This window comes from Emys orbicularis, chromosome 24 (assembly GCF_028017835.1).
Source record: "Emys orbicularis isolate rEmyOrb1 chromosome 24, rEmyOrb1.hap1, whole genome shotgun sequence".
Lineage (NCBI taxonomy): Eukaryota > Metazoa > Chordata > Testudines > Emydidae > Emys > Emys orbicularis.
This window is the reverse complement of record NC_088706.1, coordinates 780,104-804,697: the sequence shown is the minus strand read 5'-3', so window position 1 is coordinate 804,697 and position 24,594 is coordinate 780,104. Positions and strand designations below refer to the sequence as shown.

The window sequence follows — 24,594 nt, the reverse complement described above, 5'->3', positions numbered from 1 at the left end:
CCATTCCTCGGATCATCTTAGTAGCCCTTCTCTGTACCTGTTCCAGTTTGAATTCATCTTTCTTAAACATGGGAGACCAGAACTGCACACAGTATTCCAGAGGAGGTCTCACCAGTGCCTTGTATAACTAACACCTCCTTATCTTTACTGGAAATACCTCGCCTGATGCATCCCAAGACCGCATTAGCTTTTTTCACGGCCACATTACATTGGCGATTCATAGTCATCCTGTGATCAACCAATACTCCGAGGTCCTTCTCCTCCAACTTCCATTACTTCCAACTGATGCACCCCCAGTTTATAACAAAAATTCTTATTAATCCCTAAATGCATGACCTTGCATTTTCACTATTAAATTTCATCCTATTACTATTAGTCCAGTTTACAAGGTCATCCAGATCTTCCTGTATGATATCCCAGTCCTTCTCTGTATTGGCAATACCTCCCAGCTTTGTCTCATCCGCAAACTTTATTAGCACACTCCCACTTTTTGTGCCAAGGTCAGTAATAAAAAGATTAAATAAGATTGGTCCCTAAACCGATCCCTGAGGAACTCCACTAATAACCTCCCTCCAGCCTGACAGTTCACCTTTCAGTATGACCTGCTGTAGTCTCCCCTTTAAACCAGTTCCTTATCCACCTTTCAATTTTCATACTGATCCCCATCTTTTCCAATTTAACTAATAATTCCCCATGTGGAACCGTATCAAATGAAATCAAGGTAAATTAGATCCACTGCGTTTCCTTTGTCTAAAAAAATCTGTTACCTTCACAAAGAAGGAGATCAGGTTGGTTTGGCATGATCTACCTTTTGTAAAACCATGTTGTATTTTGTCCCAATTACCATTGACCTCAATGTCCTTAACTACTTTCTCCTTCAACATTTTTTCCAAGACCTTGCATACTACAGATGTCAAACTAACAGGCCTGTAGTTACCCGGATTACCTTTTTCCCCCTTTCTTAAAAATAGGAACTATGTTAGCAATTCTCCAGTCATACGGTACAACCCCTGAGTTTACAGATTCATTAAAAATTCTTGCTAATGGGCTTGCAATTTCATGTGCCAGTTCCTTTAATATTCTTGGATGAAGATTATCTGGGCCCCTGATTTAGTCCTATTAAACTGTTCGAGTTTGGCTTCTACCTCAGATGTGGTAATATTTACCTCCATATCCTCATTCCCATTTGTCATCCTACCATTATCCCTAAGCTCCTCATTAGCCTCATTAAAGACTGGGGCAAAGTATTTGTTTAGATATTGGGCCATGCCTAGATTATCCTTAACCTCCACTCCATCCCCACTACTTCTTTCTTTGTTTTCTTCTTATTTATATGGCTATAGAACCTTTTACTATTGTTTTTAATTCCCTTTGCAAGGTCCAACTCTACATGGCCTTTGGCCTTTCTCACTGTATCCCTACAAGTTCTGACCACAATAAGGTAGCTTTCCTTGCTGATCCCTCAGGGGAGGGATAGCTCAGTGGTTTGAGCATTGGCCTGCTAAACCCAGGGTTGAGAGTTCAATCCTTGAGGGGGCCATTTAGGGATCTGGGGCAAAAATTGGGGATTAGTCCTGCTTTGAGCAGGGGGTTGGACTAGATGACCTCCTGAGGTCCCTTCCAACCCTGATATTCTATGATTTGATTCTACTCCTTGTAGGCTTTCTGCTTTTTCTTAAATCACCTCTCTAAGATGCTTGCTCTACAACTCTTGCCTATGAATTTTTTCCCCTTTCCTGGGATGCAGGTTTCTGAAGTAATTCCAGGCCTCCTCCGCCTTTAGATCCACAAGGTCTTCAGTCCAATCCACTTCCTTAACTAATTTCCTTAATTTTTTTAAAGTTAGCCCTTTTGAAATCAAAAACCCTAGTCACAGTTCTATTTTTGTTTATCCTTCCATTTAGTTTGAACTGAGTTAGCTCATGATCACTCGAACCAAGGTTGTCCCCTACAACCATTTCTTCTATGAGGTCCTCACTACTCACTAAAACCAAATCTAAAATGGCATCCCCTCTTGTTGGTTCAGCAACTACTTGGTGAAGGAATCCATCAGCTATCGCATCCAGGAAAATCTGAACCCTATTATTACTACTAGCACTTGTCCTCCAGTCTATATCTGGGAAATTAAAGTCTCCCATAATCACACAATTCCCATTAGTATTTACTTCATTAAAAACATTAAAGAGATCTCTATCCTTTTCCAAATCAGACCCCAGTGGTCTATAGCACAGCCCAGCACTATCCCAGGGGAGGCTCTAGTAGCTTTCTTCCCCAATGTGATTTTTGCCCAGAGACTCTGTCTTATCCATTCCATCACTTATTTCTTTACAGTCTACCTCATTATTGATATACAATGCTACTCCACCACCTTTGCCTTTATTTCGGTCTTTCCTAAACAGCACATACCCTTCAATACCTGTACTCCAGTCATGACTACTATTCCACCATGTTTCTGTTGTCCCTATAATATCTGGTTTCACTTCCTGAACCAGTAGCTCTAGTTCCTCCATTTTGTTACCTAGGCTCCTCGCATTGGTGTACAAACATCTTAATTTTTGCTGTTTGGCTTCGCTCACATTCTTTACCCGATTAGGCACAGACATTCTACCACCAGTATCACCTATTAGACTGGTATCTACAGTACCCTTCCTCCTTATGTCCATTCTCCTACCCACGGCTTTATCCTTTCTTACTTCGTTTTCTTCCCTCTCAATGTTAAAATCCGGCATGGAGATTAACTGGACATCTCCCAACCATCTCCCCCAAATTCCTAGTTTAAAGCTGTCAATCAGTTGTGCCAGCCTCCATCCTAGAAGTCTATTTCCCTCCCTACTCAGGTGAAGTCCATCCCGAGAGAACAGTCCTCTGTCCATGAATGCCTCCCAGTGGCCATACATCCCAAAGCCCTCTTTATAGCACCACTGCCTGAGCCATCTGTTGATCATTATAATCATAGAATATCAGGGTTGGAAGGGACCTCAGGAGGTCATCTAGTCCAACCCCCTGCTCAAAGCAGGACCAATCCCCAACTAAATCATCCCAGCCAGGGCTTTGTCTAGCCTGACCTTCAAATCCTCTAAGGAAGGAGATTCCACCACCTCCCTGGATAACCCATTCCAGTGCTTCACCACCCTCCTAGTGAAAAAGTTTTTCCTAATATCCAACCTAAACCTCCCCCACTGCAACTCGAGACTATTACTCCTTGTTCTGTCATCTGGTACCACTGAGAACAGTCTAGATCCATCCTCTTTGGAACCCCCTTTCAGGTAGTTGAAAGCAGCTATCAAATCCCCCCTCTCCTCATAAGTCATGTGCTCCAGACCCCTAATCATTTTTGTTGCCCTCCGCTGGACTCTTTCCAATTTTTCCACATCCTTCTTGTAGTGTGGGGCCCAAAACTGGACACAGTACTCCAGATGAGGCCTCACCAATGTCAAATAGAGGGGAATGATCACGTCCCTCGATCTGCTGGCAATGCCCCTACTTATACAGCCCAAAATGCCATTAGCCTTCTTGCCAACAAGGGCACACTGCTGACTCATATCCAGCTTCTCGTCCACTGTAACCCCTCGGTCCTTTTCTGCAGAACTGCTGCCTAGTCACTCTGTCCCTAGTCTGTAGTGGTGCATGGGATTCTTTTGTACTAAGTGCAGGACTCTGCACTTGCCCTTGTTGAACCTCATCAGATTTCTCTTGGCCCAATCCTCTCATTTGTCTAGGTCCCTCTGTATCCTATCCCTACCCTCCAGCGTATCTACCACTCCTCCCAGTTGTGTGTCATCTGCAAACTTGCTGAGGGTGCAGTACACGCCATCCTCCAGAGCATTAATGAATAATCTTGTCACACCTTTGTTGCCTTCTCTAGGAACAGGCAGAATCCCACTGAAGATCACCTGAGCCTCCATTTCCTTAAGTGTCTTCCCCAGCCTGGTATAGTCTCCCTTGATACGTTCCAGCGAGAACCTAGCCGTATCATTTGTTCCCACATGAAGGACAATCAGTGGATTCTTTCCCGCTCCAGTTAGGATCCTCTTCAGCCTCAGGGCCACATCCCGTATCTTAGCACCCGGCAGACAGTACACCCTTCTGTTCTCTGGATCAGCTCTGGTTACAGGCCTGTCTATTCTTCTCAGTAAGGAGTCCCTAATCATGTAGACCTGCCTTTTCCTGGTGGTGGTGCGATTCTCCAGTCTATCCCCTGTTCCCTCTGGCTGCAAGTCTTCTCGATTACTCTTCTACCTTGTAATCCTCTGCAACCCATCCTGTATCCTCCTGGGGCTCATATTTGGTGTTATCTCCCTTGACTCTTCCCCTCTTCCTATAGGACTAGCTGCTCTTCTCTTCTTCCTTGCCTTCCCACCTTCGGTGATCACCTGCTGTGCCCCTTCTTCATTTTCCAACTCCACAAACCTGTTCCTCAGCTCTATTTCTCTCTCACTAGCCCGTCTTTTCCTGTGCCTGGTTCTCTTAGTCACATGCTTCCACTGTCCACTTTCCTCACCCAGCAGTCTCCCCTCAGAGTTTCTTGGTCCTGCTTTCATCTGCAAATCTGAGCTTTTCCCTTCAGCCTCCTCATGTCTTTGCGCCATCATCTGCTCGAACCCCCTTCTAAACTCAACCAGAGTTTCCACTTGCATCTCCAATCCTCGGATCTTTTCTTCCACCAGCTCCATCAGGCAGCACTTCATGCAGACGAAACTTTTCAGGTACCCCCTCCAGGATCATGTACATACTGCAGCTTCCACAGCCAGTCATCTTCAATGTGTCTTCCACTGCTTGGGTCACTACTACTGCTGCCTCTGTATCTGTCATAGCCTTCTCACCTAAATCCTGTTAGTCCGGGAAACACAAACCAAACCACCACCATCCACAGCAAAACAAACCCCCAACGAGCACCACAACACTGCCAGAACAGCACACACTCCCTTCATGAGCCTGTCTGTTCCTCTGCCTGGTTCTCCTAGTCTTCCCCCAAACTCATTGTTTGGGAGGGGGCAGGAGAGTCAAACCTGAGCTGCAACACCCAGAGTAGGGAGCCAGGCCCAACCCCATGGGACAGGAGCCACCATTGCGGGTGAGTCACAGATACAAGAGTGTCACAGACAAAACAGGAAAATTATACTCAGAGTTTTTCCTCCCTGCCACGACAAACTTTTAGCCGTATAAATAATTAATTTTATTTCACATTCTCCTAAAGAGTCTTGTGCTTGGGGCTCATGGTAGCTACATTATTTTAGTTAAGACTTATTTTAACAAGAGCTGTAGGCAACATCAGCCTTAACAGTATGTCTCAAACAAATGCCTATTTAACCAGTTTCAAATTAGGTTAATTACCCTGTCTTCATATTCATTGACAGTTGAGAGGCCATAGAACAGCTGGAGAGATCCAGGCCAATGTCAAAGCATGCTTTAGGATCAAGTTGTCATAGAAGAGGATTAACAAGAGGGAGGTGGACCAACTCAGGGACAAAGCAAGCAGAATACTGATATTAAGGTGTTCAAGTTCATTTTCTAGACACCGCACAAAGAAGGAACAAAGTACAGACATACTCCAAAATTTGAGTAAGGTCTTTATATAGTCTGTGCACAACCATGTATTACACCAGGAAGTTTTCACCAGGACTGTATACAGTGTAATTGTAGCTGTGTCAGTCCCAGGATATTAGAGAGACAGGGTGGGTGAGAATATAGACATATATAATTGTTCCACCTTGAATGGTCAATTACAATGTGCGCTAACTACTTATGCTAAACAAAATGCAAGATGGGACAGATTACTGCGAGGCTGGGAGTACCTTTCCCAGACCTGAAGATGAGCTGTGTGTGGCTTGAAAGCTTGTCTCATTCACCAGGATTGGTAATTTATAGCTTAAATGTGTTATCAGAAGTCAGTTTTTATTAACTTTGAAGATCAAGTGAGGAGGAACACACATTTTAGGTATAGGGAACAAGGACATTGTGCACTTCAAGTGACTGCACAGACACGTCTCACATATGGCATCTGCAGAGCAACATTATATAGATGCAGTTGTAGGTCCATAAGCCATTCCAAGGCCTCCTCTATAACACAGTGGACATCATTCAGTTAATCTTTGAATCTGCATTATGATGTGTTAAATGGTTTTGATGGTCTCACCACAGTTCCATGAAGAGGAGTCTGATTTTTCACTTGTGCATCAAGTAGCTGCATCTTCCATGGTTTGTTTGGATGTGGATCAACGTGGTTCAACTTGCCATGCAGACTTTGGAACTGGAAGGGCAGCTTGTTGGATCAGTAAAAATGTGCTTGTTGGATCAGTAAAAGTGTGCTTGTTTGGGACATAACAGCAATACTGGATCAGACCAATGGTTCATCTAGCTCAGGGATGGGCAAACTTTTTGGCCCGAGGGCCACATTGGTGTTGCAAAACTGTATGGGGGCCTGGTAGGGAAGGCTGTGCCTCCCCAAACAGCCTGACCCCTTCCCCCTATCCGCCCCCTCCCACTTCCCACCACCTGACTGCCCCCCTCAGAACCCCCGACCCATCCAACCGCCCCCCCCACTCCTTGTCCCCTGACCGCACCCTCCCAGGACCCCCCGCCCCTAACCGCCCCATCCCCTATCCAACCCCCCTGCTCCCAGTCCCCTGACTGCTCTGACCCCTATCTACACCCCTGCCCCCTGACAGGCCCCCCTGGGACTCCCACGCTTATCCAATCCCCCCTTCCCCATCTCCCCCCCCCCGAACCTCCACCCCATCCAACCGCTCCCTGACTGCCCCCCGGGACCTCCCCGCCCCTTATCCAACCCTCCGGCCCCCTTACCTTACAGAACAGCATGTCTGGCAGCTGCGCTGCCCGGAGCCAGACACGCTGCCGCTCTGCTTGACAAAAGCGTGCAACCCCACCGCCCAGAGCACTGCCCGCACAGCAGCGGCGTGGCTGCAGGGGAGGGACGACAGCAGGGGAGGGACCAGGGGCTGGCCTCCCTGGCCGGGAGCTCAAGGGTCAGGCAGGATGGTCCCGTGGGCCGCCGTAGTTTGCCCACCTCTGATCTAGCCCAATACCCTGTCTTCTGACAGTGGCCAATGCTAGGTGCTTCAGAGGGAATGAACAGAACAGGCAAATCATCAAGTGATCATCCCCTGTTGTCCACTCCCAACTTCTGGCAGTCATAGGCTAGGGACACCCAGAGTGTAGGGCCCTAACCATCTTGGCTAGTAGCCATTGATGGACCTATCCTCCACAAACTTACCTAATTCTTTTTGATTTAGGTGGTTGTGGACTTCAAAACTTTTACTGACGAGTTCCACGGGTTGAATGTGTATTGTATGAAGTAGAACTTCCCTTTGTTTTAAACTTGCTCCCTATTAATTTCATTGGGTGATCCCTGGTTCTTGTTATGGGAAGGAGTAAATAACACTTCCCTATTAATTTTCTCCACAACATTCATGATTTCATAGATCTCGATCATATCCCCCATTAGTCATCTCTTTTCCAAGTTGACCAGTCCCAGTCTTTTTAATCTCTCCTCATATGGAAGCTGTTCTATACCCTTAGTTATCTTTGTTGCCCTTCTTTGTACCTTTTCCAATTCTAATAGAACCTCAAAGATACGAACACAAGAGTTACGGACTGATCGGTCAACCGGACGCCATGTGAAACCAGAAGTAACCAATCAGGCAGGAGCGGAGACAAAAAAAAGGAAATACTGTACTGTGCCTGTATTGCATCTTAAAGATAGGCACATCTGGGCTGCCTGTCCCTACCCCTACCCCCATATCCACACGGGGGGCACCCACTTACAGTTAGGAGGTTGCTGAGATTCACAGACAAAGCTATGAGCCCCCACTGCCAGCCCAAGGCAACCAGAGCAGGAGCAGCACTGGGGTATGCGCTGCTTTCCTGTAAGACCTGGGTGCTGTTTTCACCACCACCACCCCTCCCAGCTGGGAGGGAAACAAGCTTGCCCAGGAAAGAAGCTGCCTAGCTGCCTCTGGAACCTGGCCGAGAGTGTGAACTGCTGGAGCCAGAGTTGTGTTTTGTTCAACGTTATGAACATTTCAGAGTTATGGACAACCTCCATTCCTGAGGTGTCCATAACTCTGAGGTTCTACTGTATATCTTTTTTGAGATGGGGCAAAGAGAATCGCATGCAGTATTCAAGGTGTGGGGATCCCATGGATTTATATAGCAGCATTATGATATTTTGTCGTCTTATCTATTGCTTTCCTAATGGTTCCTAACATTCTTTAGTTTTTTTGACTGCACACTGAGCAGATGTTTTCAGAGAACTATCCACAAGAACTTCAAGATCTCTTTCTTGAGTGGTAACAGCTAATTTAGACCCCATCGTTTTGTATGTATGCTTTTAAATGTGCATTTACTTTGCATTTATCAACATTGAATTTTATCTGCCATTTTCTTGCCCACTCATCCAGTTTTGAGAGATCCCTTTGTAACGCTTCGCAGTCTGATCTGCACTATCTTAAGTAGTTTTGTATCTGCAAATTTTGCCACTTCACTTCAAATTTTGCTCTTTTCCAGATTATGATTATATTAAACCTCTCTCCATTCTGAAAACTGACCATTTATTCCTAGCCTTTGTTTCCGGTCTTAACTAATTGCTGATCCATCAGAGGACCTTCCCTTTTTTACCATGACTGCTTACTTTCCTTAAGAGCCTTTGGTGAGGGACCTTGTCAAAGGCTTTCTGGAAGTCCAAGTATACTTTATCCACTGGATCCCCCTTGTCTACATGCTTGTTGACCCCCCCAAAGAATTATCATAGATTGGTGAGGTCTGATTTACCTTTACAAAAGCCATGTTGACATTTCTCCAATAAACTGTATTAAGCTATGTGTCTGTTCTTTACCATAGTTTCTACTAATCTGCCTGGTACTAAAGTTTGGCTTACCAGCCTGTAATTGCCAGGATCACCTCTGGAGCCTTTTTAAAAAACTGGTGTCACATTAGCTATGCTCCAGTCTTCTGGTACAAAAGTTGACTGAAGTGATTGGATAACTATTAAGTGTGGTATGTAACCTATTTCATATTTCAGTTCCTTCAGAACTCTTGGGTGAATACCATCTGGTCCTGGTGACTTATTACTGTTTATTTTACCAATTTGTTCCGAAGTCTCCTGTATTGATACCTCAGCCTGGTACAGTTCCTCAGATTTTACAACTAAAAAGAATGGCTCAGGTGTGAGAGACACACTCACATTCTCTGCAATGAAGACCAATGCAAAGAATTCTTTTAGATTCTCCCCAACAGCCTTGTCTTCCTTCATTGCTCCTTTAGCACCTTGATTGTCAAGTGGCCCCACTGATTGTTTGGTAGGCTTCCTGCTTCAGATGTACTTAAAAAAAATTTGCTGTAGGTTTGAGTCTTTTGCTAGCTGCTCTTCAAATTCTCTTTTGGCCTACCTAATTATTCTTTTACACTTGACTTGCCAGAGTTTATGCTCTTTTCTATTTTCCTCACATGCTCGGGATCTAACTGATATTTGGGGTTGGGAAGGAATTTTCCCCTGGGTCAGATAGGAAAAAAAACCCAGAGTCTCTGCCATCCTCTGCAGCATGAGACACAGGTCACTTGCATGTTTAAGCTAGTGTAAATAGTGGATTCGCTGTAACTTGAAGTCTTTAAACCATGATTTGAGAACTTCAGTAACTCAGCCAGAGGTTGGGGTCTATTACAGTAATAGGTGTGTGAGGTTCTGTGGCCTGTCATGTGCATGAGGTGGGGTTCTCACAATTCTTGCTGGTGGCTGCTCTGACAAATGTTCCTAATACACCTGATTAACTTTAGGAAAAACAAATAAATATGCACGTAGACATGTCCAAATCATTGGGTTTTTTGGTAGACTCAATAATCAAAATAATGTAAAGTTGTATTTTGGTGCCCCTGGCCCCTACTGCCTCCCCCCAGCTCACCACCCATCACCTCTGATTCCTGCTGCCTCCCCTTGTCCCTCAGGCTCCCCATTGCTCCCCACTCCCACCGTTGCCCCAAGCTCCCTTCCGCAGCCTCACTCCGCTCCTTGCCTTTTGACCACAGCGCCCAGTAATGCCAGCCCTCCTGAAGCCCTGCCACCCTGGGCTGAAGCTAGTCCTGGAACCCACAAGGGGAGAGGCAATTCTTTATTTAGTCCTAAGTGGTGCACAGAATCCTGGTCCTGGGCTGAAGCCCAGAGCGGGAGCCCCACGGCTGGGGGGGTGGGGGGGGGCAAGCAGATGGCTGAAACCCAGAGTTCCACCAATCCAGGGGGCTGGAGCCGAGAACCCACAGCCAGAGCCCCAAGGCTGAAGCTGGGGGAGGGGGGAGAAGGCACTGAAGCCTGCTGCCGCCGGAGCTCCTGGTTGCTGCAGGGAGGGTCGTTGCTTTGCCCCTTCCCCCATCTCTGCCCAGGAGGCTGTCATGGCTTTGTTTATTTTGATTAGTCATGGTGCCACCTTTTGGATCCTCTTGCTATATTTTTAAATTCGGGACATATGTTTAATTTGAGCCTCTATTATGGTGATGGTAAGAAGTTTCCATGCAGCTTGCAGGCATTTTTATGACAGTTCCTTTTAACTAGCTTCCTCATTTTTGTGTAGTTCCCCTTTCTGAAGTTAAATGCTACTGTGGTGGGCTTCTTTGGTAATTTCCCACACACGCGGATTTTACATTTAATTATATTATGGTCACTATTACTGAGTGGTTCGGTCACATTCACCCGTTGGACCAGGATTCTGTGCACCGCTTAGGACTAAATAAAGAATTGCCTCTCCCCTTGTGGGTTCCAGGACTAGCTTCTCCAAGCAACAGTCATTCATAGTGCCTAGAAATTTTGTCTCTGCATCCCATCCTGATATGACATGTATCCAGTCAATATGGGGATAGTAATAATGAGGATTTCAATTGAGTTTTCTATTTTTATAGCCACTTGAATTTCCTGGAGCATTTCACAGTCACCATCCTGGTCAAGTGGTCAGTAGTATATTCCTACCGCTATATTCTTATTCAAGCATGGATTTTCTATCCATATCTGGATTCTATGGTACAGTTTGATTTTTACTTTGACTCTATGCTTTCAAGACCTACTCTATCATTCCTATATATTTTGTATCCTGGGATTACTGTGTCAGTAGATGATGTCCACATACTTTCCCATTCCCTGGCTGGATCCAGAGACATGAAGTAGTCACATGTGGTCCATAACGGTTTTTGTGATTTCAGGCATTGTTGGGGTATGTTATCCATAACCTGCCAGATGGAGAGGCCTGGGTGGTCTCCACCACGTTTAAGTTCTCATGCTATGGCTATATCTCGACGGATAGCTGAAGGTTCAATGTTTGCTAATACAGAAAGCCATAATAGAAGTGTTGATTTTAAAAAGTTCCCATGATGCTTCACAAGTCTGATTCAGCTGCCTTTACACAAGTTGGGTATGGCAGCTTCTTGTCCACACCAATGCACAGTACTCTGCAACTAAATACACCATGGCCAAAGCCAATGTTTGTAGTACTGGGCCTGTTGATTCCCAGCTGGTTCCAGTTAACTTTTGAATCATGTTGATGTAAGTCTTCACTTTAGAGGCTTCTTTCTTGAAGTGGCTGTCGTCCACAGTGGGCCCAATTCGGTTCAGAATCATACACGCCACCACTTTGTGCTCAAGAGGGAGATTAGCCTACAACTAGAAAGGTGATCTGCAGGTTTTCCAGGCTTTAGAAGTGCAATGACTGTAGCTTCTCATCACACCAGGGATTTCACCAGTCTGCAGGATGTTGGTGAAAATCTGCTTCATACATTTCCATACCAGCAGACCCAGATTATATAGGAACTCAGGACAGACATCTTTTCCTGCTGCTTTTCCCAATTTTGTGGCTACAATGGCTGCATCTATCTCCTCACCTGTGAATGGTCCTTTGGGACACTGGAATACATATGGACATCACCTGCCCAAGTTGATGCTGGATGTGTCTGTGATACTGTTTGTCCACTAGCTATTTTGACATCCACAAAAGTTTAGCAACGATGGCATTGATTTTCACCTGCAGCATGGTGGCATGTGTGGTATTTGCAGCCCCCAGCTGTCTCAGCAGGTTCCAAGCGTGTCTGCTCCAGTGTGTGAAGTTTAGACCTTCTACACATTCAAGACACCATTTCTGCCTTGCTACATGCAGTGACACCAGGAGGGCTTTTCCAATTTCTGAGTCTCTACACATATTTGTGGAGGAGCTCTTGGCTCTCTGCAGCCCAGCAAGGAACGTATGGTGACCTCCCCCCCAGGGGATGTTCTTCTTTGTGACAGAGATTAGGAGTGCAGCAAAATGGTCAAAAGTCTTTGGCATTGTGTATGGGGGGGGGGCGCAGAGAGAGAGAGAGATTGTATTGTCCACAGTCATTGTGAATGTCTGATTTTTTGAAGTTCCAGAGAACTGGGATTAGGATGCCAATATGGGTCAGTACTGGTCTGTATTGGCTGTTCGGAAAGTCATTAAGGACAATCCACAATGCAGGCATCTGTGTCAGTACCCAGCCCGGGAAGGTAATGATCCAACCAGTGGTCCAAATTCCTGGTCATGCACCACCTGAGGCACGTTGTGCATACGCTAAGAATATGTAGTTCAGTGTTCTACTCATAACATCAGTGAATACCTGAAGAGCAATATAAGGTGGAGAGGAGAGGTAGCTAGAGACGTTTCCCCCCCCCCCCCCCTTCTTATACTCCAAACCTTGTGTACTGGAAAAATCCTTGCTGGGTCACGTGGGCAGGCAGTTCCATGGCATATGCGAGCTCCAAACTGTCCTCCAGATGAATTGTAAATTTCCTGTTTACAACTCCCCTGCTGGTGAATCTCTGATTAAGCAGGTAATGGCATTTAGCACTTCACTAGCGTGCTAGTGCATCTATGTCTCTGAGGAAATGGCTCATGAGTATTACCCAGAATTACAACATATTTCAGTAACAATCATACAACAAAATCTCAATTACATATGCAGTGTTGTTACACTCATTTCAACAGGATAATATTCAGCAGATTGAGTTTCCTAATGATAACTCACAAGGCATACTTTCTACAAAATATAACCACCATATAAAAGCGGTGAACATGGGGTACAGGGTGTCACACCTGCTTTATGACCGCTTGTATTTTGGGTGGTAATTGTTGGCAATTAGGATTTCGTAGCAACGGGCTTTTTGTTCATTTGTGACATGGGTTTCCTGGAGGGTGAGGACATCGATGTTGGTCATCTTCAGCATTTTCTTCAGGGAGTCACACTTGGACCATGAGAGGCCTTCAACATTCAATTGGCAGATCTTTACCTCAGATCTGATCTGCCTAGTACGTTAGTCCTGGGAAAGTAGACTTATTTTGTTGCTCTTTTGACCAGGAGGTCAACAATCAACATTCGGTCACAAGTTTGATGATGTTAGTTGTGGTTTCCCACTTAACAGGATGAAACATATAAAGGTTGTCATCTTCCATTCTGGACCCTGAATACATGGGTTCATATCATAGAATCATAGAATATCAGGGTTGGAAGGGACCTCAAGAGGTCATCTAGTCCAACCCCCTGCTCAAAGCAGGACCAATTCCCAACTAAATCATCCCAGCCAGGGCTTTGTCAAGCCGGGCCTTAAAAACCTCCAAGGAAGGAGACTCCACCACCTCCCTAGGTAACCCATTCCAGTGCTTCACCACCCTCCTAGTGAAATAGTGTTTCCTAATATCCAACCTGGACCTCCCCCACTGCAACTTGAGACCATTGCTCCTTGTTCTGTCATCTGCCACCACTGAGAACAGCCGAGCTCCATCCTCTTTGGAACCCCCCTTCAGGTAGTTGAAGGCTGCTATCAAATCCCCCCTCATTCTTCTCTTCTGGAGACTAAACAATCCCAGTTCCCTCAGCCTCTCCTCATAAGTCATGTGCTCCAGACCCCTAATCATTTTTGTTGCCCTCCGCTGGACTCTTTCCAATTTTTCCACATCCTTCTTGTAGTGTGGGGCCCAAAATTGGACACAGTATTCCAGATGAGGCCTCACCAATGTCGAATAAAGGGGAACGATCACGTTCCTCGATCTGCTGGCAATGCCCCTACTTATACAGCCCAAAATATGTGGAAGTGTTTGCAAACCTGGGCTATCCATCCCAAGCAAAGTACTCAACTGACATTCTAGGGGTTTGCCTACACTTGAAGTTCTAAAGCAGCACAGCTGCACCCCTGCAGCTGGGCTGCTACAGCACTTCAGCGTGGACACTACCGGTGCCAACAGGGTTTCCCCCATTGGCATACACAACCCACTTCCTTAAGAGGCAGTAAGTAGGCTAATGAAAGAATTATTACGTCAACGTACCGGTCTCTACACTCAGGGTTATGTCGGCTTAACTACACTGCTCAAGGGTGCAGATTTTTCACACCGCGAGCAATGCAGTTAAGCAGACTTAATTTTCTAAGACGACCAGGCCTAAGTGGGGAGCAGAAGAGGAACCAGCATGACATCCTGGTCTATGTGATTTAAAGACGCCAAATCAGACAAAACAAGAGTAGAAAACTAATCTGTGAATACTGGCCATGGTCCCTAGTTGCAGCAGCAGAAAAGTTATTAATAGAGCCCTGCAAATATGTGATTATCAGCGGACCATGTTTGCGGATGGACGTGGATTCAAATTTTATGTCTAGAGCCCTGCAAATATCCACTTTATATCTGCAGACCATGTTTGTGGATCGGATGCAGATACAAATTTTGTTTCCATGCAGACCTCTAATTATAAAGCAGAACAGAGCATTCTCAGAACACTGAAGACACCAAAGAGTCCCACCATTTTTGCCTCCCAGAAAGGTAATATTCCAGACACCTTATCACTTCCCACTCGAAGATGGAAACTAAAATGAGCACAAGAAAGAAGAGATTGACAGTTGAGTGGGAGGAAAGGGCTCAGAACAATAGTGTTCCCATCATTTAAGAACCATACTGTCCAACATGTGGAATTAGTTAAGACATGCAATGAAGTACAACTCCAAGACAAACAATGCAAAGTAATCCCTTATTCTTTGAACTGCGGCTTAGGGGCAAATTGTGAACAAATTTCAACCTAAATAAAACTAATTTTCAATTTAAGGCTTTTGGCTTTTTGAATATCTGCCACTACTCACATCTTGAAGAATGGCTGATACATGCTCTGTTCTCATGTCAGCTCTTCTAGGAAATCACCTTGCCACAGGGGAAGTATTTTTCCATGAAAAACTATACAATATTTAAATTGTAAGCTCTTTGGGGGCAGGGACCATCTTTTTTGTTATTTGTACAGCACCCAGCACAGTGGAGTCCAGTCCAAAATCTAGCGTTTGCAGGAGCTATGGTAATACAAATAAATATAAAACTGGCCAGGTGACAATGGGATGCAGCATTTTTCCTCAGTTCTTTCCACAATCAAGGCAGGAATATGAATAATTTCTCGATCCTTGATATACCTGTGGAAAATCCTCATTTGCCATGGCTTTATGAATGGTCATGCCTGAGCAGATCACTGTTGTCCATCCATTTGGCTGCCTATTTAATCACTGAGCTTTCATTAAAATTCTGAAGCTAAAAAACAATAACCACCTGCAATATTCTAAGAGGATAAGAGAACTTAGGAGGTGCAGCCTCAAAGATTTAGTGTAGTTTCAGTGAAATAGAGATTTACCTAATGTCTGCATCGTGAAGTTATTGTAAGGTCTGAAAAATTCCGTAACTGAGACCTTTCAGGAAGAGTGAGTTTCCAGCAAACCGATCCTGCTTAGCTACATGAACATACCATTAATTTTCAGAAAAAATGCTCAATATCAGTCATAAGAAACAACATGTTCATTTTATAAAGTTTAGAAAAAGGTTGACTGATTTAATATTATCTACAATAGAGCCTTGGAACCCAACAAGAGCAGACAACACATGTCGAATCTGGGTCGCCTCTGAGGACCTTCTCTGGCTTGTAGGGGCAGCACTGTGCATGCTGCAGAGCGTGTGCACCAATGGGTCACAGCACCTCTCACTCTACAGCAGGGATCCTCAAACTGGGGGTCGGGATATAGTGCCCATCTATAAAAAGGGAAATAAAAGCAACCCAGGAAACTACAGACCAGTTAGTTTAACTTCTGTGCCAGGGAAGATAATGGAGCAAGAAATTAAGGAAATCATCTGCAAACACTTGGAAGGTGGTAAGGTGATAGGGAATAGCCAGCATGGATTTGTAAAGAACAAATCGTGTCAAACCAATCTCATAACTTTCTTTGATAGGATAACGAGTCTTGTGGATAAGGGAGAAGCTGTGGATGTGGTATACCTAGACTTTAGTAAGGCATTTGATACGGTCTCGCATGATATTCTTATTGATAAACTAGGCAAATACAATTTAGATGAAGCTACTATAAGGTGGATGCATAACTGGCTGAATAACTGTACTCAGAGAGTTGTTATTAATGGTTCCCAATCCTGCTGGAAAGGCATAACAAGTGGGGTTCCGCAGGGATCTGTTTTGGGACCGGCTCTGTTCAATATCTTCATTAACGACTTAGATATTGGCATAGAAAGTAGGCTTATTAAGTTTGCAGATGATACCAAACTGGGAGGGATTGCAACTGCTTTGGAGGACAGGGTCATAATTCAAAATGATCTGGACAAATTGGAGAAATGGTCTGAGGTAAACAGGATGAAGTTTAATAAAGACAAATGCAAAGTGCTCCACTTAGGAAGGAAAAATCAGTTTCACACATACAGAATGGGAAGAGACTGTCTAGGAAGGAGTACGGCAGAAAGAGATCTAGGGGTTATAGTGGACCACAAGCTAAATATGAGTCAACAGTGTGATGCTGTTGCAAAAAAAGCAAACGTGATTCTGGGATGTATTAACAGGTGTGTTGTGAGCAAGACACGAGAAGTCATTCTTCCGCTCTACTCTGCGCTGGTTAGGCCTCAACTGGAGTATTGTGTCCAGTTCTGGGCACCGCATTTCAAGAAAAATGTGGAGAAATTGGAGAGGGTCCAGAGAAGAGCAACAAGAATGATTAAAGATCTTGAGAACATGACCTATGAAGGAAGGCTGAAAGAATTGGGTTTGTTTAGTTTGAAAAGGAGAAGACAGAGGGGACATGATAGCAGTTTTCAGGTATCTAAAAGGGTGTCATAAGAAGGAGGGAGAAAACTTGTTCACCTTAGTCTAAGGGTATGTCTATACTTACTTCCTGGTCCGGATGTAAGCGATCGATCTTCTGGGATCGATTTATCGCGTCTTGTCTAGACGCGATAAATCGATCCCGGAAGTGCTTGCCGTCGACGCCGGTACTCCCGCTCAGCGAGAGGAGTACGCGGCATCGACGGGGGAGCCTGCCTGCAGCGTCTGGACCCGCGGTAAGTTCGGACTAAGGTACTTCGAATTCAGCTACGTTATTAACGTAGCTGAATTTGCTTACCTTAGTCCGAAGTGGGGGGTTAGTGTGGACCAGGCCTAAGGATAGAACAAGAAGCAATGGGCTTAAACTGCAGCAAGGGAGGTTTAGGTTGAACATTAGGGGAGAGTTCCTAACTGTTAGGGTGGTTAAACACTGGAATAAATTGCCTAGGGAGGTTGTGGAATCTCCATCTCTGGAGATATTTAAGAGTAGGTTAGATAAATGTCTATCAAGGATGGTCTAGACAGTATTTGGTCCTGCCATGAGGGCAGGGGACTGGACTCAATGACCTCTCGAGGTCCCTTCCAGTACTAGAATCTATGGGGGGGGTGAGTCGAGAGCTGTCAGCCTGCACCCCAAACCCAGCTTTGCCTCAAGCATTTAAAAGTGTTTTTAATTTATAAAGGGGGTTGCACTCAGAGGCTTGCTATGTGAAAGGGGTCACCAGTACAAAAGTTTGAGAACCACTGTTTTCAGAAACTTTTTTTTCTGGGGACCCAGTTAAAGAAAATTGTTGATGCCTACAACCCAACAGAGCTGGGGATGAGGGGTTTGGGGTGTGGGAGGGGCTCAGGGCTGGGGTGCGGGAGGGGGTTAGGGCTCTGGACTGGGGTGCAGACTCTGGGGGGGCCGAGGATGAGGGGTTTGGCAGGCAGGAAGGGGTCCCAGGTTTGGGGGGGGGGGGGGAGCTCAGGGCTGGGGCAGGGGATTGGGGCACGGGCTTACCTTGGGTGGCTCCCGGTCAGCAGCACAGCTGGGATGCAGAGGCAGGCTTCCCGCCTGTCCAGGCACCGCGGACCGCACTGCGCCCTGGAAGCAGCCAGCCACAGGTCTGGCTCCCCGTGGCCCCCCTGCCTAGAAACCGGAACCGCTGCTGGCCACATCTGGGACACAGCGCAGTTTCGGAGCAGGTAGGCCTTAGCTGGGCAGCACCACCGACAGGACTTTTAATGCCCCGGTCGGCAGTGCTGACCAGAGCCGCTAGGGTCCCTGGGTTCTGAGCAAGGCGACCCAGTGCCTTACATGCCGCAACCCAGTACTGTGTAGCGACCTGAACTTTGAAAAACACTGCTTTACAGCACGCACACAGTACTGCAAAAGAGTAACAGCCAGTAGGAGCTGGCATAGAGTTGCCATATCAACCCTACAGGCAGGAAGCGGTGGCACTGACTCAGGTTTGGGACATGGGTTGGGGGCAGGCTGGAAAATGACTTGACCTTCTTGGGGTGGGATCAGGTCAGGTGGTTTTGGGTCCATGCCAGGCTTAAAAATTAGACCTGAGCAGAACTCTAATCTACAAGCGTCAAACAATAACAGAGCATGTACTCCTAGTTTGGGGATGCTTGGCCAACAAGAGAATCAGCTTCTAAATGAAGTGTCACTTGCATCCTGTGAACAGCCACTCACTAAAAAAGTGATGTATAACGTTTATTTTAATACCTATGTTAAAACTTGTTGAAACATCAGCACATGTCAAAGTATATGGAATTACTGCAAGACTGCAAAAGAAAAAAAATTGTTCCTTTACTACCAGAAGGATGACTATTTGCCAGTCTTCAAGAGGTTAGGAGTCTTAAAATGCATAATTCAGTGCCAGGATGTTTCCCACCATGGCTTTCTATCAAGTAGAATGAATATATTTAAAATGCATGAATCTAAGCAGGAAGAGGTATGCTAAAGAGGTTTTATATGTATAAATATATCTATAACTGGTTCAAAATGTACAGGTTACACCAGGGGTCTCAAACACGCAGCCCACGAGATCCTCGCAGCCCCCCTGCCCTCCCCCAACATTTACCTAGAGCGGCTCCGGCCCGACGCGCACTGGGAGCAGGGCAGGCTCCCTGCCTGCCCTGCCCCCACACCGCTCCGGGAAGCGGCCGGAATCTCGGGAACCCCGGCCAATGGGAGCTGCTGGGGGCAGTGCCTGAAGCAACAGCCACACACACCCCTGCGCCCCTCCTTCCCCAGATTCCGTCCGCTTCCCGGAGCGGCAAGGGGGCAGGGAGCCTGCCCTGCCCCGGTGCGTGTCCGGCCGGAGCCCGCCCCCCGAACTCCTCCTGCAGCCAAACCCCCTGCCCTGAGCCCCCTGCTGCACCCCAACCCCCTGCCCTGAACCCCCTCCTGCACCCCGACCCCCTGTCCCGAGTCCCCTGCCACACCCTGCACCCCAACCCCCTGCCCTGAGCCTCCTGCCACACCCCACCCCTCCTGCACCCCAACTCTGCACCCCACACCCCAACTCCCTGCTGCGAGTCCCCGCCACACCCCACACCCCTCCTGCACCCCCTGGGGGAGGGAGGGGGCGGAGTTGGGGGGATTTCAGGGAAGGGGTGGAATGGGGGCAGGGAAGGGGTGGGAAGAGGCGAGGCAGGGGCAGGACCTCATGGAAGGGGTGGAGTGGGGGCAGGGCCAAGGGCAGCGGCGGGGGGGAGGTGTCAGTAAATGCAGCCCTCGGGCCAATGTACAAGTCCTCTTGTGGCCCTCGTGGTCATTTGAATTTGAGACCCCTGGGTTACACTATCACCAATACTCTGAAACTAACCTTTAAGCACAACAGAATAGAGTACTTGAACTCAGTTTAGTTCCCAGGTAAACTTGCTATTCTCAAAACAAAACTCTCCTCATACACAATCTACAGAAACTCACTACATTAATCCAAGAACAATAATCTGACTTTTCAACAAGTCAATACCAACCATTAAAATAAAGAAAAAACAAGAGTTCTGTCACCATTCTTGGCATCAACACCTATTATAACAGGCAGTTACAGTCAACAGCCTTTTCACAGAAGTTTAGTTTCAACAGTTTGCTCTCTCACTACTGTTACAAAATGTGGGTTCTATGCATGTACAGTAGCAAGTGAAATAACTATCTTTGTCTAAACGTTGTTTAATCTGTATGCCACCCAAAGTTACCAAAATCCATCCTTCCAATTACACATACAAACTATATTATACTAACAAGCTAAATTTGTGACTATTGTAACTATAAAGACCGATACTCAACTCCTTTAAACAGTCATTTATCTATTACTCCTGGGGAAATTCTGTGCTGTATGTGTGCATAATTAATGAGCCACACATTTTTAATTTTTTACAAAGAAAAAAGCTTCTGCTGAAATGTTGCTGCAGTTCTGCTTTTTGCCCACCAGAGGGCACTGTGGTGAAAGACCACAGCAGCAGTTCCCAGCCAGCTAAGGAAAAGAAAGAGCCTGCCTTCTTCGCAGCGCCTGTCAGGCCAGGTCAGGAGACAGGGGTTATGGGGAGACAGACAGCATGGGGCTGCTGGGGGGGGGGGGGAGAGAGACAGGGGCTTATAAGGGCTAGTGGGGGAGGACAGACTGGGGCAGGGGGTGAACAGAAGTGGAGGCATAGGGCCACAGAGGAGAGGGAGGTGCAAGGCCACATGGTGATGGGGGACAGTGGATAGAAAGCTAGCTAGATTGTCGGGCTCAACGAGTAGTGATCAATGGCTTGATGTCTAATTGGCAGCTGGTATCAAGCAGAGTGCCCCAGGGGTCGGTCCTGGGGCCGGTTTTCTTCAACATCTTCATTAATGATCTGGATGATGGGTCAGATTGCACCCTTAGCAAGCTCGCAGATGACACTAAGCTGGGGGGAGAGGTAGATAGGCTGGAGGGTAGGGATAGGGTCCAGAGTGACCTAGACAAATTGGAGGATTGGGCCAAAAGAAATCTGATAAGGTTCAACAAGGACAAGTGCAGAGTCCTGCACTTAGGAAGGAAGAATCCCATACACTGCTACAGGCTGGGGATCAACTTGCTAAGTGGTAGTTCTGCAGAAAAGGACCTGGGGATTACAATGGATGAGAAGCTGGATAGGAGTCAACAGTGTGCCCTTGTTGCCAAGAAGGCTAACAGCATATTGGGCTGCATTAGTAGGAGCACTGCCAGCAGATCGAGGGAAGTGATTATTCCCCTCTATTTGGCACTGGTGAGGCCACATCTGGAGTACTGCGTCCAGTTTTGGGGCCCCCACTCCAGAAAGGATGTGGACAAATTGGAGAGAATCCAGCGGAGGGCAATGAAAATGATTATGGGGCTGGGGCACATGACTTATGAGGAGAGGCTGAGGGAACTGGGCTTATATAGTCTGCAGAAGAGAACAGTGAGGGGGGATTTGATAGCAGCCTTCAACTACCTGAACGGGGGGGGGTTCCAACGAGGATGGAGCTCGGCGGTTCTCAGTGGTGCAGATGACAAAACAAAGAGCAATGGTCTCAAGTTGCAGTGGGGGAGGTCTAGGTTCGATATTAGGAAACACTTTTACTACGAGGGTGGTGAAGCACTGGAATGGGTTACCTAGGGAGGTGGTGGAATCTCCATCCTTAGAGGTTTATAAGGCCTGGCTTGACAAAGCTCTAGCTGGGATGATTTAGTTGGTGTTGGTCCTGCTTTGAGCAGGGGGTTGGACTAGCTGATCTCCTGAGGTCTCTTCCAATCCTAATCTTCTATGACGGGGTGCAGAGCTACATAGGGACAGAGGGTGGCTGAGTGTGGGCACAGAGACAGATGGGGGTATAGGGACAAATAGGGACAGGGGAGGGGCTGAGTGTGGGCACAGAGACACATGGGGACAGGGGAGCAGGGCCATCTGGGGATGGGAAGAGGGGGTGTATGAGTGGGGGTGGAGGGACATGTGGACAAGGAGTGCAAGGACACATGCGGTGCAGGAACACAGGAGAGCAGGGACAGATGTGCCTGACTGAATGGGAGAGAATAGGGGTGAGCCAGGGTCTGCATGGGGGAAGCTCCCTAACAATCCCTCCCCACACCCCCAAAAATACCTGTTCCATACTTTTCCCACCCATACCCAACAACCCTCCAAGTTCACACCCAGGCGCCTTCCCAGCAATTTACTTCCCTCTCCCTCAGCTCCATCATTACCCCTGACTCCCCCAAGCCTTTGCACTGCTTCTGAGGGATGCAGGAAATACGGTTCTGTATTGTAGTTTTAAATAAATTATTATTCAGAGTTCTGTAGTAATATGCCTAGTAAGGAATCTATTTGTCAAAAAACATTTCCTGAATCTTTTTTGTTGTCTGTATTGTTACCCACATACTTGCTGACAGATTTTTTGAAATAAATCATCAAAACTAATTGAAACTGGTGAGATTATATTGTGTTATTTTGACAAAATATGCAGAATTTTTAAGTTTTTTTGCAGATTTTTTTGGCGCATAATGCCCCCAGGCTTAATTAAGATCAAGAATTTTGTTTACCCTAAATACAATTTCTAACTCTAAACTGTTAAGTACTACCTGCCAGGCAAACAATATTTTCCTGTAGTTCCAAATACCACATGAAGACACGCTGATGTGAAATGAAGCACACTGAAGGCCACCTTGGAAGTTAATTACAGCAAAATAGCATATCTATATCTATAGGACAGATTTCTTAGTGGGATGAGGTAAACACACAAAAACAGGAGTAACTGACTTTATTAGCAAGCCTGGCAGCATTAGTTGACATGTATCAGAGGGGTAGCCCTGGTAGTCTGCATCCAGAAAAACAACGAGGAGTTCGGTGGCACCTTAAAGACTAACAGAGAAATCTGTTAGTCTTTAAGGTGCCACCGGACTCCTTGTTATTAGTTGACAAGATCACCTTACATAAGAACAAGTGACACAGAACTGAGAGGAGACTATGAAAAAGATGAACAAAGCCAGCCATTTCAAGTATACATCTAACCTACATCACTGGGTATTAAAAATATAAACATGTCTTTCTTAAAAAAGTGTTAATGCTACAACCCTGTAATAGCTAATTACACACTACAGAGTACTTTGCAATTATTCACCGATCTAGCTAGGTTCTTATAGTCACAACCATTACCACTGTATCTGAGCACCTCCCATAAGTAGTTTTAGAGACACTTCTGTTTCCAAAAATCTTCCCTATTGAGATCACAAATACGACCATCGCATAACTAGAGCACAAATCTCTGTTACTACAATTTAGATTCAGATATTTGAAAGACTTCAGAGAGTTCATTCCTGCTCGCTGGTTAATCAACTCCACCAAACGAATACAACATGTAATGCTAGGGTAACAGCCACCACACAAACCTGCCCTAGCCTCCCCGCCACAGCCCCCCCACCTCCCCCCATGCCTCGCTAGGCGAGACCCCCACAGCCCCCCCATGCCTCGCTAGGCGAGACCCCCACAGCCCCCCCCCATGCCTCGCTAGGCGAGACCCCCACAGCCCCCCCCCATGCCTCGCTAGGCGAGACCCCCACAGGCAGCCCCGCCACGCCCCCCCCCCACGCCTCGCTAAACGAGACCCCCACAGGCGGGACGGAGTCTACCCCCCCCCACACACTGTGCAAGCGGCGCCCAGAACGGGCGCAACCTCTCTCTCAGAGCAGTCTTTCGAGACCACTCCCAGCGGGGGGACCGACCAGAGACCCCCGCCGCCCCGGCACCGCAAGGCTCAGGCAGGGCAGCCGGTCACGAGCCCCCGCCCCTCACTCAGGTAAGCCCCCGCCAGCCGGGTTCCAAGGAGGGCGGGCGGGTCCCGGCGGCCCCCGCGCCCATCTCCCCACGCTACCTCCCGGGTGGTGACCTCCTCCTTCTCGGAAATCTTCAGCAGTAACCGGTCGTTCTCCAGCTCCAGCGCTCGCACCCGGTCGATGTAGACGGCCAGGCGGTCATTGAGCTGCCGCAGCTCCTCCTTCTCTTGCAGCCGGGAGATGCGGGCAGGGGAGAGCGGGGTCCCGCCGGGGGCGGCGCGGCTCGGGGTGCCCGACATGGCGCTCGCTTCGCGGGACGAGCAAGCGGCGCGCTCATTCAATCCGGCCACACTGAGGGAGGGAGGGAACGGCAAGATGGCGGAGGGAACCGCCTCCTAGCTGCGCGGCGCCACCTGGGAAATGAAGTCTCCGCGCCAAGATGGCCGCCGGCGGCTGTGCTCTGGGAGCGGCCGAGGGCGGCGAGGAATCAAAGATGGCGGGAACCCCTACCGCAGGGCATGCTGGGGATTGTAGTCACAAACTGGCCTCCATTTTGTGGCTCGATGCCAACAACCCTGCGTCCGACTCCGCGCAGTGTCTGTCAGCCCTTATTTCTCGCGTGTAAGGCTGAGCTTGGAGGTGCCCTGGCTGGCCCTATGCAAGGGGCGGGGCCTCCCCACCCACACACCCCCTCAGGCCTTGACCTGGCAGGAACCGG

At 47.2% G+C, this 24,594-nt stretch overlaps 1 protein-coding gene across 1 annotated transcript in view; it reads right to left on the bottom strand.

Moving 5' to 3' along the window:
• Positions 1 to 24,175, bottom strand: part of LMNB2 (lamin B2) — an 89,761-nt gene extending 65,586 nt beyond the window's left edge. Inside the window, exon 1 of the mRNA XM_065421961.1 lies at positions 23,975 to 24,175. Coding sequence (XP_065278033.1) covers positions 23,975 to 24,175 — 201 coding nt within the window. The remainder of the gene's footprint in view (positions 1 to 23,974) is intronic.
• Between the last annotated feature and the right edge of the window lie 419 nt (positions 24,176 to 24,594).